Genomic DNA, 20,790 nt, shown 5'->3' with positions numbered 1-20,790 from the left:
ACAAGCAGCCCGAGGGGGGAGGTCAGGGGGAGAAAGAAGCAAAGAGGTGAGGAAGAGAAGGTATTAGCTCGCACCTTTTATAGCTTTGTGATGCTGATGAAGGATTGGAGAATTTCATGGGAGTATTAGATATATAAGCATGTTCATGTCTTAATTTATGGTTTCATAATGTGTAATCAGATCCATTTATGACCAAGTCCTAGTTTCCTTTTATAAGATTGAATGGATTGACATGCAGGTACATCTGAAGATAATTGTATTTATTATGTGAAACTGAGTTCCAGTTTATTAACAGGCCTTGGTTTCAGCTACATTTTTTCTGAAGTTTTATGTACTTGTGCATGTGTAGGTGTTAGAAACTTGGTTTAAATGTGAAACTGAATCTATGTATTTGAGGATGGCTCTTATTTCATTTTCTAAGATTGAATATTGACATGTAAATATATAAGGAGGGCTTAATTTAAGTCCAGCTTTCTTAAATCTATGTACACTTGCAGTAACTAGTGTTGAGATAGCTGTTTTATAATGTGAAATTAATCCATTTTCAGATTTTTTCCGGTCAAAATTGATACGTGTCGGCATTATCCTTCATCCTCTTTGCTTTGAAAAAAAGTCAGGCCCCATTATCACTTTACAAAAGAGTCTTGGCAAAATTGATACTCGTCGGCATTAGCCTTCATCCTCTTTGTTTTGAAAAAAGTCAGGTCCCATTGTCACTTTGCAAAAGAGTCTTGGCAAAGCATATCAAAATTGATACTTGTCGGTATTATCCACAAAGTTTACTCTTGTGAGCAATTGTCATCCTGTAATTTCTGAACCAAAAGGTAATGCTTTGATGGAGCAATCATTTCATGAGAATATAATCGATGTAAAATTGTTAAAAAAAAAGTCTATTAATTACAGCAGGATGAAAAATAACAAAGATACAGAATATGAAAACCCAAACAAGGGCCTTTTGGATGACACCATGAGGTCCTCAAATTACAAGGCCCATAGGAACTAATAATTTGGAGCTGCTCCCTTGCATTATTACTAGCTCTGCCCTCTCCAGACCTATACCGTCCAAAAGAGTTGTAACTTGCCTTCATTCTCAATAGAATGGTTATTCTTCTAACATAAGAAGGATTCACCAATCCACATCTAGTTTATCAACCGGGTCTATGATGGCTTTCTCATTCTTTTGAAAGAAGATTTCATGCAAAAGAAAAAAAGAAAAAAGAACGAAAGAAGATTGAATGGCCGCAGAAGGAAATCGAGAAATTAGAATCTCTTGGTTTTCTGGGTGGCCTAGCCTCTCTTTCAATTAAAAAAAACAACAAAATAAGAATCTCTCTGGCACAAGATTCTCCATTGCTTTGTCGCCAAAATCAGTGGAGTCCCTTTTTTGCAGCATCTAATCTATGACTTGTGTCTACACACCGCATGAACGCGTGCATGAATATGAAAAATTACGACGTAACAGATGATAGCGACACTTTTTGTTCATCTTATTAGAAGAAAGAAGAGCCATGATGCCAATTTAGTAGTCTGATAGCAACCATATATCCATAGAACATGACCATTATAACTGAAAAATGACAACTTTAGAAGTGTTTATCATTCGGATGCCAAAGTAACTAAAATTCCACTGGAAAAGGCCCTGCAGTCAATAAATTCTCAAATATTACATAAAAGAGTTGAATTTTATGCAAAGGATTTAATAGCTTCTAATCCCAAGCAATCTTAGCTCTTCCAAAGCAATAGTAGGCCGGCCCATGCTCATTTTGGCTTCCATGTCTGTTTGAGTGGAGCTCAATACGCATATGCAATATTGTACGACATCAGGGAGTTATATGTAAAACTATTTATCTTTAATTTTAACTTTGAACTACTCCCGGCATGCCACTTGCTGGACTTTTGGCAAACTAACCATTAGCATTTTTACATGTCAACCCTTAGGCCAATATTAAAGTTGGTCCTACATGAAAGCATCTATGTGTCTTCATGAGGATACTAGATGAAAGCAAAGACGAAACTTTTTTCACAGATAACCACATACATGACCTAAAAGAATACGTCCATTTCGTTAATTATCCTACCAAAGCCATTCTGCGTGATAGGTATTTGTCACGAAAAAGGAACGATCGTTTCTCTTCCACTTACTCTAGTTCAACCTGTTGGACGCTTTGATCCGAAATTTTTTGGGGGATTTATTAATAGAAATTTAATCATTTCGAGATTATTTCTACTTTATTGAAGATGAAACTTTTGTAGTTTTTCTTCTACCCATTACCAGGAGCTCTAGATTTGTTATACATCCTAGCACACTCATGTGACAATTCAGGACCCCACCCAAAAAGTTTAGTCAGAAGATATTATTTAGGTTCTTTAATCATGTATAAGTATTCAAGATCTACCTAGCAAATAACCGATGTAGGATTAAACACATGCCCGCACGGATCCTTACATACTCCCCCCATTAGCACCACGATTGGCTCGTGGTCAGCCTCAATAAGCCTGAGCTACAGTGTCCCTAGTCTACATGGACCGTAGGCTGGTCCGCTCTAATATCATTTGCAACAACTTAGAACCTCACTTAAAAAAGCTAGTTAGAAGATATTATTTGGGCTCCTTGAACCTGTATAAATACCTAATATCTACTTTGCGAATAACCGATATGGGACCAAACACATGCTTACACGGGTCCTCATATGTTCCCTCCGTTTAAGCCTTAGCGACCTTGCTAGGCTAAGGGTTCAAATTCATTTAAATCTAGTCACTAGTCACATGATCGGCTCGTGGTTGGTCTCCGTGAACCCATGTTGTAGTGTCTCCTAGCTAGTCCATATAGATCATGAGCCAGTTTCGCTCTAATACTGCTCTGTCACGCCTTCGACCCAAGTTCACGAACTGGAAGTCGTATCAACCGCCGCATACTCATAGGGAACCCTCTCCACAAGCATGCAAAGCATCTCAACATGATATCATAAATATGTAGCAAACCAATTTAAATAATAATATGCAAACTTTATTTTAATAACTGGCTCAACATTTAAATGTCTCACGATTAACAATATTTTAGGGTAGTATAATCTGTGCCAAAGTTCTGCTAGTTGCTCTTCCATATTAAAAACCCTGATTAAGCTAGTTATCTGAATTTATAAAAAAAAAAAAGAAAAATCTTATAATGAGCTAAACAACCCAGTAAGCAATAATCACTTTAGCTAAACAAATTAGGCAATAAATAGATAATAATTTATAGAAAATAAACATATAGGCAATACTAATATATGAATTAAATCTTTCTTAAAATATTTAATTTTTTATTTATAGATTCAAATTCTTTCAAATATTCAATTCATCTTATCAATCCTCAGTTATAATTACATCCTTCCTGTGGCAGGGTCATAATACCGACTAATCCTCTTGCAGTAAGCTGCGCATCTTCTTGCAGCAAAATCCTTCCATGTATCTATTTATTAGTATGTCACTCATCATCTTGGACATAACTTTCAGAACAAATCATGTGCCAACGTATTAATCCCATTGACAGGATCCTCAACATGATTAGGTTGAAATTCAAATAATTCTTAGTTTCATATTTCAGTTTTAAAATCATGCAGTGCAATAATCAATCAATAATATTCATAATAAGATCATATATCATGATAATATTTTAAAATAATATATTACATGATAGTATACCATCCATCAAATTCATGCAGCATGAGTAATACCACTCAAAAATTATGCATATAGTAATTTTATAAATTACTAATTAATTTAAAAAATGAAAAAGTCATGCGGAGCTCTGTAATGAATCGATCCATTAATTTCGGCTAACGAGCTGGATGGACCATTAATAAAGGTTGGATTTCGTGCGCTAAGATTGTCAGTTTGGTCGGGTGATCCGTCCATATCAATCCAGCGTCAACCTGTTGTTTTATGTACCTGTAAGCGATTATAAATTCTGCCAACGCAAAGCGTCCTTCTTTCTCCGTTTTTTGTTTTTGTTTTTTATTGTTTTCTTTATTTTATTGAAACAGTATTTCATTTACAATAAATCAAAATTAAATACATACTGTCAAAGAAAAAACGACTGCTAGATTAGTCCAGATGATGTCTCCAAAATGACGAACCATATAGTATAGAGAAACTAGTACAAAACCAATACAAAATGGTTGATCGAACGGCTATAGAAAAACTGATTTGTCTAAATAAAGAATTTAGATGTTTCAATAAGCTGTCATCCGTTTGGTGTTTGGAGTCTCAGGTTATATAAAGACTCTGAGGTAAAACATATAAACCGAATTCTTGGTTCTTCTTCTATACACATTAAAACGTGTAGTGACTTATTCCGGACGCTAGGTTTCAACCAAATGCACTTTAATAACGGTCTCTTCTTGCTCCATTCATTAGGAAATTAATAAACTTAGATGGCATTCTTGACCATTTATCGCTGAGCTCGTTTTACTCCCATTTCAATTCTCCTCTATTGTGTCTTAATTATAAATTGAACATTCTCTCTCCATAATTATGTGTTAATTACTTGATTTCTTATTAAGGTATTTTTTTTGGGTTAAATAGGGAGCAAGTTCAAAAAAAATCAGAAAAGGAATACAAAGCAAAAACTGAGAGAGTCTCTGCGTGAAGCTAAGAGTTGAGTTGAACTGGAATTGAAGAGTCTTTCATGTAATCCAAATCTCTCAACATTCCTCTGTTAGGTAGCCAATCTGCTGATTGGCTGCTTTCATGAAATATATGAGTAGCCTTACAAATCTGAACAATTTCTTTAATTTTTCATGTCTTTATTGAGGTACTCAATTGGATCGAGCTAGCTAACTCTTGGTTGGTTCTTTTCACCATCTTGTCATCCCACCTAGCTAGCTGGAGGCACAATAGAGCACATCGCTTTCCAAAACCATCAGCCTCTTGTCACCCATCCATATATGATATAATATGGCACCAGAGATGATTAAGATAACTACGGAGTGTGACAAATTACGTAATTTACAAACGCGGAGCAAAGGCAGGCTATTTGAGTTTCTCCACCACCTTTGAAAGTTTTCCAAAATTTTTAGTCTTAGATTTAGGGGTGCAAATGAGTTGGATCAGATCGGATCATAAGTGATCCCGTTTCGATCCGATTTTTTGTTCGGATTCTAATTTTGAATCCAGATTCGATTCGATTGAAGATCGGATCGGGTTGGATCGGATCGAGTTCGAGTTAGATCCGGATTGGGTTCGGATTTGGGACAGATCTTATTCGAATTCGAATCGGATCCATTTTGGGAAAGAGCTTGGGTAAATCTAATATGGTCATATCATAATTACGAGGTGCTGGGTGATCCAGGACTTGAAAGACTTGCAATTGACCTTCAGTCAGAACAGATGACCCATTGACTTACTAACTAAGTCGGTCTACAAGCTAAATTTCATATCACACTATTTTTTATCTATATGACTAATTGGACGGAACTTGGTGTCTCCCAGCTCCCCTCTCACGAGGACAAAAAAAATCCCAGACTTCTTCCAAAATCCAATTCCATTGCAGAAAACCGGCACATGACCCATATTCAGTTGTGTTCCCTCACTTTCTCAGTTCAAAAGTTAAAAGAAACAAAAACCAAAAAACGGAAGGAAAAAAAAAAAGAAAAGAAAAACTAGCTACAGACTTTTGACATATGGATATGGATATAAGCACATGAGCTGCACATATGAAGATTTTGAATAGAATGATCACGTGCAGAGATTCTTCAGGCAGGGTTAGATTACAGACTTTGGACAGCTCGGGACACCTGGGGTGCCCACATTGCTTCGGCAGCTCCTTATACAGTTTTCTTTACTTAGGAGCTCCCACCCCCGAATTTTTTCAAGATCAATTTTGATGGCTCTATCATGGACGGAAGTAGGAGGGGAGGGGCCGGTTTTGTCATCAGAGGGCCGAGTTCGAGTGTGGTGGCAGTGGGGGGTGTCAGATCTTCGACACCTCGGTTCCAGAAGCAGAGTTACGGGCGGCTTGGATGTGATTGCGTTATGTACGACACGTGTTTTAGGTGACTTCCATCCTCTTGGAGGGTGATAAGGCCACAGTGATCAGCTAGGTCCGACGGGGCATGAGCAGGGATGGAAGTGTTCATCCCTGCTCTGTGATATTTGGTTGATGATCAGGGAGAGCATTACATTTCAAGCTATGTATGTATATCGTGAGGCTAACGGGGCAGCATATTGGGTGGCGGCATATGTAGCGAGCCACTCAGGAGGCATCTTGTGGGATGGAGAGGATGAGATGCCTGTTGCATTACGAGACCTTTTGTTTGCCGATTTTATTAGGTGTGTTCATATCCGTGATGTATGAAATGCCCGTTTCAGCAAAAAAAAAAGAATGATCACGTGTCGTGGTGGGACCATTCCCTACTCCGAGATATTTGGGCTATGGGTAGAGATGGGGACGCCTTCCTGGCCAGGCATATTTATAGGGAGGTTAATGGGGCCGCAGATTGGGTGACCTCTTACGTGGCCAGTTACTGAGGCGGCACTTTGTGGATGAAGAGGGGAGAGCTGCGCACGGCTCTCCGTGATATAAATTATTTTCTGACTTTATTGGATGTCTCCATACTCGTGTACTGCGAGACACCCACCTAAGCAAAAAAGAAGAATGATCACTAATTTGTTGGCATATGTGGAAAGCAATTTTTTTTTGAAAAAATGGTGTTATCAAATATATCGACTAAGTTGGATTGCTGATATACGCATAGATACTTCGGATGTAAATTTAGTAGTTCTTGCGGCAATATCTTTTGCGGCTTTTGGCACTCCATCTAATATATCGATAATTCGATGCTACTTTTATCTATCAAAAAATTAATATTAAGCGATAATTTTAGATCTGTTGTTTACAGCTTAATGATGCTATGGGATCCACTTTGGTGCATGCTTTGCACTATAACTATACATATTTGGATAGCCACCATACCATCCATTTTAGAGACAGACAATTATCATCCAACACATAATCAGGGGCGGCCCAATGCATTTCGGGGCCTAAGGCGAATTCACTAAGAGGGACTTTTTTTTTAAAAAAATAATTTTTTTTAAAAATAAGTACAAAATACTTTAAAATTTTATTTAAAAATAATTCATCTATCTTTTTGAGAAGCAAAATTACTAATCAAACTTGATTTCTTTTTCCTTTTTTCCATTCTTTTGTTTTTTCCTTTTTCTTCTTCTTTCCTTCCTCTCTTTTCTTTCATTTCCTTTTTTTTCCCTCCCTTCTTTTCTTTCCTCTTTATTGTTCTTTCCTATGTGGGTTTCTCAGTCCCAACCCCATCCCGATTTCTATTTTCTCACAAGAACAAAATGATTTGGTCATTAAGAGACACCCCCATCACACTATGATTTAAAACCATAGTTGCAACAGCTCCATAAAACATAAATTTGAATAAACAGTATATTGTACTTTACGGTGTGAACACATATCAAATTTAAATTACTTGGACATACCAGCGGATTTAAAAATAGTGCTAGCATAAAATAAGATGTCATTGATTCTACTTAGCTGCTGCAATACAAGTAGGCCGATTTCTATCTGTACAATTACAAGACATGATTCCTCTTTAGAAGAAAGTTTTTGCTGTCAAAGATTGATGAATTAAACTGTAAGTGGAAAGCACACAAAATTACCATAAGAGGAAGCTCTGTCTTCATGAAGATCTGAAATTATCACACACTTAAGAGTTTGACATTTTTGAAAGAGCTACAATTCTACAAGCCTTGGTATATTCATCTTAGATTATATAAAACTCAAAACAGTAGTATTTAAATGATTACACACCCAGCTTAGTCCCAACCAGAATAATTGGAACATTTGGTGCAAAGTGACGAAGTTCAGGCATCCACTGGTCGACAAACAAAATAGTAAGATTGCAAGCATTTATTGAAAGCACTAGCAGATGTATAAATAACAAGGACTCTTAAGACATGAAGAATTAAGGATTCCGTTGTCATATGAAATTAAAACATATACTTGAACATCATAGAAAAAGCATGGTAAGAACATGTACGAGTAAAAAAAGGGAATAAAAGAGCAGGTGGTCAAAATCCGATCGAGATTTCACAATAACTGTGAGGATCCGTGCGGGCGTGTGTTTAGTCCTACATCGGTTATTCGCTGGGTAGATCTTGGGTACTTATACAGGATCAAGAAACCCAAATAATATCTTCCGGCTAGCCATTTTGGGTGAGGTCCTGAGTTGTTACAAATAGTATCAGAGCGGACCCGGCCCATAACCTATGTGGACTCGGAGATACTGTAGCACGGATTCATTGGGGCTGACCACGAGCCAATCGTGGTGTTTGTGATTATATTTGAATAGATATAAACTCTTAGCCTGACGAGGACGTCAGGGCTTGAACGGGGGGAGTATGTGAGGATCCGTGCAGGCGTATGTTTAGTTCCACATCGGTTATTCGCTGGATAGATTTTGGGTACTTATACAGAATTAAGGAACCCAAATAATACCTTTCGGCTAGCCATTTTGGGTGAGATCCTGGGTTGTTACAATAACACTTCAAAATTAAACTTGCACTTTTGTTTCAAACATGGTGAAAGCATATCCAACAAAACTGTAACAATCTAAGACTTCACCCTGCTGATTAAAGGGAAAGCTAAAACAAATATGTCTGCACTCTGCACCCCTATAACTCAGTGGTCTCAGTCTGCTATAGTCTTCTTGTCCTATAAAGGCAAACATGGAAACCGGAAAGTTAAAGCTTTATTAAATAATAGAAATCTAGCATGCAAAACCAAATCGAAAAAAATAAAAGACTTATTACCTGCAGTGTCCCACAATCCCAAGTTGACAATGCTCCCATCCACAGAAACATTAGCGTTGAAGTTATCAAAGACAGTGGGATTTGGGAATATAATCCTCCCCAAAAGTCACATTCTAGTGGATGTAAGATCTAAATCACGGCCATATCGATAATTATTTCGTCTGGAGCTTACGACAAACAAAATTCTCAGGACAAGCAAATGGCATAAAGAGATCTATGTTTGAAATTGAGAATGATTCTTTCCATCTAGGATTCTGGTCCTTCAGAGAAAACTAAGAACTTAAGGAACTAGAATAGGTCAAAAGTTGGAGAGGAGATCCGGCCGGCGGAGCCGAGGATGGCGAGGAGAGCTGGAGAGGACTTTCGGACTCCGAAGCAGGGGCAGCCCAAGAGATGGAGAGTAGATCCGGCCGGCGGCTCGCCACTCGCCGGATCTTCCGTTCTTGCCTTCGTGGAGCCGGAGGAGGGGCACGGTGGACGGAAGGAGGCCGGACTCCGGAGCCCGAAGGTCAGAGGATGGGAGGAGCCGAGGACGGCGTCGTCGGTAAGGAAAGCTGGAGTCTGGAGAGGAGATCCGGACTCCGGATTACGGAGCAGGGGCGGTTCAAGAGTTGGAGAGGAGATCCGGCCGGCCGGAAAATCGGAGCCCGAAGGTCGGAGCCTTGGAGGAGTTGAGGACGGTGAGGAGAGCTGGAGCGGTGGAGCTTGGAGAGGACTCCAGAGTAGCCGAGCAGGGGCGGTCCAACTATCCAAGAACTGAAAGGGGGGAGACAGTGCCAGAGAACTGAAGAAACCGAGCTGCCGAGAACCGGAGAAGGTTCATCAATAAAAAAGAAAGCACCGACAGAGAAGGAGGGAGAGAACTCAGAGAAGGAGGGAGAAAATGCCAGTTGCTTGTCATTTGATTGTCGTAGCCGGTAGCCGTTGCCCAGGGCCTAACCTGTCTCAAATATCTGTTGTCGGGGAGACACCGAAGGGGACGCACTGTAGCGGCGTAGCCCGTAGCCATCGCCCACTGCCACTGCCCAGCTAGCTTTTCGCCTTTCGCATGTGAAAGGCTGAAAGCTGTGCATTAATTAAGCAAAAAAAAAAAAGCTGGGCTCCGAGCAGTGGGGGCCTTCTCTGGGCCGAGGGCCTTAGGCGACCGCCTCAATCGCCTAAAGCTCGAGCCGGCACTGTACATAATGTACCGTGTTGGACGCCAAATGTGTCGTATTTAGTTCTAGAGATGAATGACAGCTATCCATATCCAAGACGAAAAGAGCTTATTGCCTAAAGTAGAAGATCCTTATCTTATCCAATTTGGCCACGGGCATGCGAAATCATTTTGCTAGCTATGTCTTGTATAATCCTAGCCATGAGAAAAAGCAGATGGCAAATCATCATGCTTTGACATGCAACGAAGACAAATATAGTATTTTCTTCTACATATTACAGTGCTGACGAGACTCCCTCACTTCTTTCCCCCAGTCTCACTCTAAAAATAAAGAAGGGCTTGATCAGGGAACTACCTCAAATGGTGCCACTTTTGCTGTTGTAGTCATGATGCTCTTAAGTGATCTCCAGGGGATTGTAAAGAAAAGGATTGCGAACTATTCAAACAACACCTGCTATTAAAAGACGATTTCCTATACTATCTATTCAAAATGATGAGCTAACATGTTTGCCTGTTCCTCCTCCTAAATTCGTGCCCCTGCATTTCATAACTTTTTATCTTAGAAAGTGGTCTCTTGCCCTCGCTAGAATCCAAATCTCGCAGGCCTGGTTCCTAACTTTTTGAGGGGAAAAAAAAAAATCTTAGGACGGCGTGACAAAGCCATGCAAGATTTCCATAAAAGAAGACAGGCAAACGCCAGGCGGGGACCGGCACCACGTAATCAGACATCACGAGCCCCACCGAACTCGATGTTCTACGGCGTCGCAGGACTAGGATCCTCCCTGGCCCAACTTAGATGATTACGGTGATCGAATAGGAACCACATGCCCGCTGTCTGTACTGTGATGGGCATCTAATCACATCAATCATGGGCATCTAATCACATCATTCCATCAATCATGAAGGTCATGATTAGATGAAGGCATAATCCTCTCAACTCGAAATCGGGCACTAAATCGCGATCCTCCATAACACAGGATCCCCAGGCCGGCCATTGAAGAAAAGCCTTCTCAAACCTATCAGTAGTTTTAGTCTTATTCGAAGGAAAAGCCTTTTTGGTCTATTCCCAACCGAAAGTGCCTGGGTTCCTGGTATTTCGTGATCATGAGATGACCGACTCATTTGGCTTCAGCTTTTCATAAAAGCTAAGCTGGGATCCTTTGTGACATCTGGGACCTAATAGGGATGGGCCTACTTGATGTTAAAATGGTGGTAGGCTGTTGTGGGAGGTGGATCTAAAAATTTATAGAATGATTATTTGGGTGAGTCATCTTGAGTGTTTGAGTAGTTCTTCTTCAATTTAGTTCCAATTGCTATAGAAATATCACCCACAACGACTTTCATATATACTTTATTTCATCAAAAAAAAAGAAATTGCATATATTACCAAATATATCCATCACCACAAACTTTTACCTCTTATATAAAAGATCTCCTCTTACATTCCCATCCATGCATGTTCACACACACACACAAAAAAAAATTCGTAGAATCTCTTTATTGCTTATAATCACGATCAACAACTTGGGATATCATTTAAATCAATACCATGATCATCCAATCAAACTTCATGGAAGTGCAAATCAACATCACCACTAGTAACATATCTATTATCTATTCCAATCTCCTACGTGTCAATGAAACATAATGGATTGGTGTCACCAATAGCTTACTAAGTTGCGTATTTTAAAATTTTATATTTCTTAGCTTTTTTTTTTTTCTTTTAGAATGCTGGATATGCAGTAGTGAGTGCACTCTTTTGTGGACAAGGAGGCTAGCCTAAGTCCTAAGCTTCACCTCCGAGACTATATTTTTATCTTAAACTTATTTATTAGCCAGGAAAGATGCCATGTTGTTTTATAACTATTGATTGGAGTGCGTGCATTACATAGGTTCGTCCGAGGAACACCAAAACCGCCGTAAAATGATCACTTGGCTCCAAGAGCCCCTTCGTGCTTTAATCGGTTCTCTGGAATAAAAAGGACTCGATCGTTTCCTTTCTTTACCCTTTTCTTTTCGTCCGACCAAATCCAAGTGTCTCCCGTCCTCCTCCTCCTCCTCCGTCCCCAACCTCTCACCCTTTCCGTTAGCTTCCATCCCGACCAAATCCACTTCTGTATAGGCGCGGGGACATGGAAGCGAGCCAGCTCACCGTCGCGACGGCATTCTCGGACTCGGACAACGGCAGCAGCGTCTGCTTCGGCGACGCCGTCCCCGCACCGGCGGACTCCGCGGCCGCCGACTTGGAGGCCTTCCGCCGCCTCTCCGACAACCTGGGCTCCGTCTTCCAGTCGCCGGACTTTGAATTCTGCGCCGACGCCCGCATCGCCGTCGCCGGCAGCCCCCCGCGCGAGGTCGGCGCACACCGCTGCGTGCTCTCCGCCCGGAGCCCCTTCTTCCGCGAGGTGTTCGCGAAGCGGGAGAAGGGGGCGCCGGCGAAGCTGGAGCTCAGGGAGCTGGTGAGGGACTTCGAGGTCGGGTACGAGGCCCTGGTGGCGGTCGTGGGGTACCTCTACAGCGGGAGGGTGGGACCGCTCCCGAGAGTGGTCTGCACGTGCGTCGACGAGGAGTGTTCTCACGGCGGCTGCCGGCCCGCCGTTGATTTCACGCTCGAGGTGCTCTATGCTTCCTTCACCTTCCAGATCTCCGAGCTGGTCAACCTCTTCCAGGTGAGGACATGCAAGTAGTCTCATCTTTCTCTGTTTTCGTTTTCTTGAGGTTTTGGATGGTTTTGAGCAACGGGCTGGCTTAAAGATGAGTTCTTGGTTGGGTACAGAGTATATTTGGAGGTGGGTTCTCTTGAAATCTGCTCTTTAGTTCTTGTTTTCTTTCTTGAGGTTCATGGACGGCATTAAGTAATGGATTGCTTAGAAATGAGTTCTTAATTTAACTTAGTTTTTTTTTTCTCTCGAGGTATTGCGTGGTTTTAACTTTTAAAAAAATGGGTTTCCTAAATTCTAAAAGATGCTTTCTTTGTTGGCTTTGAAACGACTTTTGGAGTTTCATTCTCTAAAGTTTAATGACCTTTGGTTTTCTCTTTTCTTTAGTTCTTATTTCTTTGTGTTTTGGACGGTTCAAGTAATGATTGTTAGAGAATGAGTTCTTGTTTGGTTTTGATTCGGTATCAGTTGCTTTTGGAGGTGGGTTGTCTGGAATCTGATCTTTTGCTGGCTTGCTGTTTACTTCTCCCTTGTTTTCTTGATGTGTTAGTAGTTTTAAGCAATAGGTTGGCTTAAAAAATGAGTTCTGAAAGGTGGTTAATTGGAAAATTTTGTCCTTCTCTTGATTGGGTTTGAATAAACCGTATTTGGATTAAAGATGATCTATTTACATCTTTGAGGATAGAAAGAAGGAGGTGGACGTTGACTAAAAAACTTTATGAGGAATTGGAGAATGAACTTTATAGGTAGTTAAATGTGTTTGATCTTTCCAATTGCTTCATCATTTATACAATCGCACCCTTAGAACTAAAGGCTTATGAAACTGGCGTCGTGGTTCTGTGAATTTTCCTGAGATATTTGCTCTGTTATGGCTAACTTCTTCACACTTTCTTACTCAAAACTTGTATTTTTCTTGGGTCTTCTCTTTCTTGACCCTTCTATATCCGAACCCCTTATCATTCTGCTTCCTCCTCATATTAATTGATCAGTGCATTCAGTTATGAAGCTTACCACCACCTTTGCATATCTGTTCAACATGAGAATATTGTCACTGCTGAACTTAAGCTTGCTCTCAAGGCGAGCTTTGCAAACTCCAAACGATCAAATATGTCATGCTTTAAATGGTGTCCTTGAGCTCATATAAGTGAAAATTATGCTAGGAATGCATTATGAGATATTGAAGTGAAGTTGCGATGCACTTTAAGCAATTATATGGAAACTGCAAGGTTGGTTTTGACTAATAGGTCCAAGGTCAGGAAGTCATGTGTCGGGCCACCCTGGTGGGGTTAACCCTATTCTTCGAACCTTGGTTTCTTAATTGATTCCATTATACTAGTTAACAATTCTTCAAAGTAAATAAATTTGGGTACTGGTTTCTCTTTTTGATTGTTGTTGAGGACTCTGTGAAGATGGTAAGCCATCATTTTTTTTTTGGTTTCATTGCAGCGACACCTTCTTGATATTCTTGAAAAGGTGGCTATAGATGACATACCGGCGATTCTAAATGTTGCAAAACTATGCAGCAAGTCTTGTGCCAAATTGCTTACCAAATGCATTGAAATAATAGTGAAGTCAGACCTGGACACTGTGACACTTGACAAGGCATTGCCTCCAGATATTGTCAAGCAAATAATAGATTCACGGTTAAGTTTTGGATTAGTTGGACCTGAAAGCAGGGACTTTCCTGATAAACATGCAAAGAGAATACACAGAGCTCTTGATTCAGATGATGTTGAATTAGTTAGAATGTTGCTAAAGGAGGGGCACACCTCCTTAGATGATTCATATGCACTGCATTATGCTGTAGCACATTGTGACTCAAAAATCACTACAGAGCTTCTGGATCTTGGACTTGCAGATGTTAATCACAGAAATCCAAGGGGTTATACTGTACTTCACATAGCTGCGATGCGTAAAGAACCAAAAATTATTGTTTCCCTTCTAACAAAGGGAGCTAGACCATCTGATCTAACATTAGATGGAAGAAAAGCACTTCAAATCTCGAAGAGACTTACCAAGTCTGTGGATTACAATAGGTATACTGAAGAAGGAAAAGCCTCTCCCAAGGATCGGTTGTGCATTGAAATATTAGAGCAAGCTGAAAGAAGGTACCCACAAATAGGAGAAGCCTCTGTTTCTCTTGCAATAGCGGGTGATGACCTGCGTGGAAGATTGTTATACCTTGAGAACCGAGGTAATTTATTTCTCTTCCTACAAAAATTGTTTTTTTGCATGTTAATCTTTTCGAGAGGAGTTTTGCATTTTGATCTTATAACAACAAAGTTATGTTTGGATTGGAGTCTGTTAAACTGATATGCATAAAACCATGTAGTTAGCTTTACATTGCATGTCATTGAGGATCTAGTATCTTTAATTTCTCATCTGTATGATTCTGCAGATTAGTTAGCCAGATATGTTAGCTCTGTTTTCAGGTTGTTTTTGCATACACCGATAACTGAGGATGGTGTGCAGTCTTTAATCCTTGCAAGGTATGTGGGCAAGCCCCCACACTAAACTATACTCTAAACGAATAACAAGTTATTATTAAATCATTTCCTGGGGTCAAATTATGAAGTCTGACTCCACTATGTATAGAAAATTGATGACTAACTAAAACAATATTATATATATATATATATATATATTGTATGAATGTGAAAAAGTAGTGAAGCAGAACGATGGTTAACAATGAAACTTATGTTGTTTTCCTGCTTTTCATTGATTAATGAGGCATTTGATAATGTTTGTATAATTAGTTTGCTAATAAAATGCCTATGTGCTAATGATTTGTGTAGGAAATAGATGTCAAATGTGGGGGTTAAGAGTGATAATAGACATGCTTTTATTAGGGAAAAGTGTAAAGGATCGCACCCTTAAGCTTTTGGCTTTGGTGTTTGGGCCAATGATCTTGAGTGAAACATTTTATTTCTATGAACTTTGTGCACTGCAGACTAAATCTGAGAATAACAACGAGATCATTTTCATACGCATAGTCAAAAAAATCAGATTTTGAAGAAAAAACTGGCATGTTGTGTAATAAACATATGGTACATAGGATCGCTATGGGTTGGGCTGGTAGGCCAAGCTACGTTTGAATGGAGTTGATCTCCCATACAAATTAATCACATGCTTAATCCAAACCTGACCCAACCCACTAGTAGGTTAACTCTTTCTGTCATGGACATCTAATTGTCCATGAAGACTTAGCTGATCCATCTGTATCGAGCAGACTTAATCCATAGTTAAAACTTTAAAGAATTAACATGATACTAAGGAGTAGAAATCTTATATTGTCCTATGATTCAGTATAATACAAACAGAAAGAAATTTAGAACAAAACACAAAGCAGTTTATGCTTAAAATCAAGCGAACAAGCTCCTGTTTAATAATTATAGAAGAATACCAGTAATATCGAACATCTTTCTGAAGCATAATATGGGAGAAGAATGGGGGGATCCTTCACTAGATTTGTCACCAAAATGGCATCATGGAACTACATGATGTGATGTGACTAGGGGTGGAGCATTAAAGTCCACGGCAAAACGAGAAAAAGAGAAGAGTGTGGGCAATATTTAAGAGAAAAGAAATGAAAATACCAAACTTACTGCTTGAATTAATCACCGTTGCAGAATTCCCTACGCACATAAAGAGTTCTGCTATCATCTGCCATTTTAGGAATCCAATTTTGTGATATTTTTTGATGTTTATTGCATCACTGTGCAGTTGCTCTGGCAAAGGTTTTATTCCCCACGGAGGCAAAAGTTGCCATGGACATTGCTCAAGTGGATGGGACTTTGGAGTTTACCCTAGGTTGTACTCCAAACCGTTCAACCACAAACCAGAAGACATCAGTGGATTTGAACGAAACACCTTTCAAGATCAAGGACGAGCATCTTGCTCGAATGCGAGCACTCTCTAGAACAGGTACTCAACATCTCTTTCCTTTATTCAATATTCTTTCTGGTTTCATTCCTAGAAAGCAAATGAAATTGGCAGTTAATGAAATTGGTTCGTATTATTCTTCGACCGTCGACCAATGAAATAGGCACAGGCAAACACAAATATGAAATGCATACGCGCATGGACACACATATATATTTATATGCATACGTATATGTGTTATAGTGTATTGTGTTTGTTTATTTCCATTACATAAATTTACACCATGCTTTTATTCCAACATTTCGGTACCCGTAGTAGATTCCTTTTGGTGGTAGGATTGCATTTGATACTGCAGTTTGTGCTTGGGGACATACTGTTCTTAATGTAAATGCAGAGAAAAAATAATTGTTCCTGGTCAAACAGTCTTTGTAGATTGCTTAAAAGTTTTAACTGAGGAATAGAGGAAGAAAAAACTCCATGGACAAACTAACACGAAGTTAAAAATGACATTTGCCAGTGGAACTCGGTAAGCGTTTCTTCCCACGGTGCTCAGAGGTCCTCAACAAGATCATGGATGATGACTATTCAGAGCTCACTTCTCTTGGGCAAGATGCCTCAGAAGAGAAGAGGAAGAGATACCTCGAGCTGCAAGATGTGCTGACGAAAGCATTTAGCGAGGACAAGGAGGAATTTGATAGGTCTACCATGTCATCCTCATCGTCAACATCGCGGTCAAGAAAATGAAGTTCGCATCCAGTGGTGTTTTTGTTTGTTATATTTGTAGTGTTCTCCTTTCCCTGCTTTTCTTCTCTGAAGTTCTCTTTGTTCACTGGCTTGTTCTCCTAAAGCTGCACTTGGGTGGTTGACGGATGCAAGTAATTGCCTATGCTCGTGCCCCTCCACTTTGTGATTGCCTTCTCAAATTAAAAAAATCGGAGAATCAGATTTAAGTAGGTCCTGTTTCTAGGTAGGACTGCTGAAGGAGAGATGCACAGGCCTACTTGAGATCCTCTCTCTGTGTTTTCTTCTTTTTGATGGAAGGGGAGGCTTGGTCCCCCAAAAATATGTACCATGACAGAGCTTGTGTTGAAGAGACAAAGAATGCACATAGATCTAGATTTCAGATCCAACAGGAAAGAGGAAGTACGAAATGGCAAGAGCAACCGAACCTGAAGCAAGGAAGATGAAAACTCTGAAGGTGTTTGAAAGCAGCGGCATGAGAGATGCGAAGGAATTCGATGAAGACTCGGCTGAACCATCTTAAGAAATTTTAGGCCCAAATAAATGGTCTGAACGTCTGACAAATTACTATATTAGTTATATATAATACTAATTTTATCATATATTTTCAATTTCTCAACTCTGACACGTGAAATCTAACATTATTCTCAGGTGGTTGATGGATGTAAATAATCACGTACACTTTTGCACCACAAGCTTCTGATTGTCTTCTCAAATTTCCGTGACCGAAACCAGCCCGGCCTCTTTACGGTAATATATAAGCAACTTGCTGGATCCAAGAGAATCTACTAGTTTTTGTCATTTCACTGTAGGAAGAATTGACGACGCACAGCTATAATTAAAGCCATCTCCGATTTGGAAACTCGGTTTTCATGCTAACCGCGATCCTGATTGACCCAGACATGCTGATGAATTCGTTGGATATGGATCCAAAATCAGACTCATCGAAAATTGTTGAGTGGATTTTAAATTTGAGGATTTTAGATATGAGTTAATGGGATAGAACAAAAACAATCACATGTTAGAACATATTCAATTATTTACACATGATGTTAGATTAAGTTCAACCAATCCTTAATATATTAACTATCAAGTGTTTGTTGTGCTTGTCGGTCCTTATTCAATTTAAAAAGCATATTATTGAATGTTTTCTTAATTAAATTTTTGCAAAGTATGGATGCTTGTAATTTGGTTAATAGTTCAAGGTGTATAACTTGATACCTGAAAGGAACTTAGATATGATAAGTTTTATAAAATATTTATGTCACTCCAACCTAGATCTAAACCCGTCCTTCGATTGGACTCCAAAACCTAATAGCCCTAAATGACAGCACCTTCACATAGCCCTAAGTTGGAGTTAATTTTGAAATTGAAAGTTGAGACCAAGCTTGATTTGTTCATCACACTTCAAGCTAGATTGAAATTTAATTTTAAATGAAGCCAAAAATGAGCCATTATGATCAGATTGAAAATTATAAATCAAGCTAAAAATTAATTCAAGCTTGAATCAAAGGTGGATTTTAAGTTTGCCAGCTTTTTGAATTAGCATTGAATGACTTCAGAAACTAAAAAAAAATTCAAGCTTGAGAAACAAACATAATATTATCGGTCTTGGGATTTGGAATGCAGCAATGACTATCTAAGCATATATATACGTAAATGTATATGTGTATGTATACATATGCATACCTATATAAGCTAATTGTTCAAAGTTGGATTGAGTCGAGTTGGTTTTGAGCCTGGGATGCAAGCTCTTGTTTGGCTTGTTTAGCTCGATCCTGACTCCGAATCAAGTTTTTAGAGATGAGAAAAAGGATGTTGGAGCTATTCAGATCATTTTCCACCCTATCTATCACCTTGAAATATTTGCCTGACATGTTCTTTTATTCTTTACTGCAAATATTAAAATTAAAACCAAATGTTGTTAGTTTTCAATAACTTTGCTTTTGACTCTACTACTGATCTGCAACTAGACTTTTTCAGCAAACAGAAAATAAAGAAACAAGATAGTAAATTTCAGCCGAAATTGAGTTTATTGAGATAGGCAGATGGAGCATACATTGTTTCAAGATTTCAATTTGTTACTAATTCTGCTTAAACATAGCAAAACTTGGATATTTTGGGTTAAGGCTCCTAAGAACATTCAGATCAATTTTTTTTTGTATCAATCCACTTTTCTCGGAGAAGGTGATGAGATTATTTGACCTAGGCCTCTAGGATCCTTGGGGATGATTCAAAATCCATTTGCAGCCCATGGTGATGGTGGTGACACAATCGGGTTGGGGCCTGTAGGAACCTTGCGATTAATTTCGTATCCATGGGTGTATCCAACTCCATTTTCTGCCTCCGGTGTTCCTGGTGATGTAATTGGATTGGGGCCTGTAGGAACCTTGCGATTAATTTCGTATCCATGGATGTATCCAACTCCATTTTCTGCCTCCGGTGTTCCTGGTGATATTATTGGGTTGGGGCCTGTAGGAACCTTGCGATTAATTTCGTATCCATGGGTGTATCCAACTCCATTTTCTGCCTCCGGTGTTCCTGGTGATGTAATTGGGTTGGGGCCTGTAGGAACCTTGCGATTAATTTCGTATCCATGGGTGTATCCAACTCCATTTTCTGCCTCCGGTGTTCCTGGTGATGTAATTGGGTTGGGGCCTGTAGGAACCTTGCGATTAATTTCGTATCCATGGGTGTATCCAACTCCATTTTCTGCCTCCGGTGTTCCTGGTGATGTAATTGGGTTGGGGCCTGTAGGAACCTTGCGATTAATTTCGTATCCATGGGTGTATCCAACTCCATTTTCTGCCTCCGGTGTTCCTGGTGATGTAATTGGATTGGGGCCTGTAGGAACCTTGCGATTAATTTCGTATCCATGGGTGTCTCCAACTCCATTGCTAGCCCATGGCGATGGTGGTGACACAATTGGGTTGGGGCCTTTCGGAACCTGGCGATCGATTTCGTATCTATTTTCAAATATAGTTGAAAACCCTCCAATTCTTGCTCCAAAAGCTTTGTCTAGAGATGACACGAGCAACACCACAACAAAAAGAGCTACTTTTTGAGCCATTTGTCTTGTAGCTTAGGTGAAGGTTGAATTTTTAGATTGGGAATTATACAAATTTATAGAATTGGGTTTCCCCAAGGATATGGAGAAAGGCCAACCATTTAAAACAAAATCATCATTCTCTGCAAAGATCTAATGGATTAAATAGCTACCATTTTCTAAGAAAGAGAATGTAATAGCTTTGAATTGCAATAATGTGAATTTAATGACTTACATATATAATGGGATTTTCTTTTCTTTCATTTTTGGTATGGATTGGATTCCACCAAGGATATATACCAAATACATCCATTTAAGATATACTCTTGATTGTCTGCAACATTCTGATGGATTAAATGACTTTCATATTCTAGGAAAGGGAATATAATTACTTCCAATTTTGTGATCTGCTGAGGTAATGTGAATTTAATGACTTTCATATATGAGACAAAAGACAACCATTTAAAACAAAATCATGATTCTCTACAAAG

General features: G+C 39.4%; 1 protein-coding gene across 2 annotated transcripts; it reads left to right on the top strand.

The window, feature by feature from the left end:
* Window positions 1-11,608: 11,608 nt before the first annotated feature.
* NPR1 (regulatory protein (NPR1)) lies at window positions 11,609-18,358 on the top strand. Of its 2 annotated transcripts, XR_003384666.4 has the most exons (5): window positions 11,862-12,639; window positions 14,077-14,824; window positions 16,354-16,554; window positions 17,030-17,799; window positions 17,905-18,358. XR_003384666.4 is itself a non-coding variant. In XM_008784291.5 (4 exons), exons 1-4 carry the CDS (start codon window positions 12,103-12,105, stop codon window positions 17,254-17,256), a joined length of 1,713 nt encoding a protein of 570 aa, XP_008782513.3. In that variant the 5' UTR covers window positions 11,609-12,102; the 3' UTR covers window positions 17,257-18,358. The 2 variants fall into 2 exon arrangements, 1 of the variants encoding a protein (XP_008782513.3); XM_008784291.5 differs by having other exon boundaries at window positions 11,609-12,639; window positions 17,030-18,358.
* The last annotated feature ends 2,432 nt before the right edge of the window (window positions 18,359-20,790 follow it).

This window comes from Phoenix dactylifera, chromosome 5, assembly GCF_051530095.1.
Source record: "Phoenix dactylifera cultivar Ajwa chromosome 5, Ajwa_hap1_PhDact_Kaust_v1.1, whole genome shotgun sequence".
NCBI classification, from domain to species: domain Eukaryota; kingdom Viridiplantae; phylum Streptophyta; class Magnoliopsida; order Arecales; family Arecaceae; genus Phoenix; species Phoenix dactylifera.
This window is presented reverse-complemented; position numbering and strand designations above follow the sequence as displayed.

Excerpts from the sequence above, each read along its gene's own strand:
- NPR1 (XM_008784291.5), top strand. The coding sequence starts at position 12,103 with ATGGAAGCGAGCCAGCTCACCGTCGCGACGGCATTCTCGGACTCGGAC. Across the intron at positions 12,640-14,076 it reads AGCTGGTCAACCTCTTCCAG|CGACACCTTCTTGATATTCT; the intron begins GTGAGGACATGC and ends GTTTCATTGCAG. Across the intron at positions 14,825-16,353 it reads GTTATACCTTGAGAACCGAG|TTGCTCTGGCAAAGGTTTTA; the intron begins GTAATTTATTTC and ends ATCACTGTGCAG.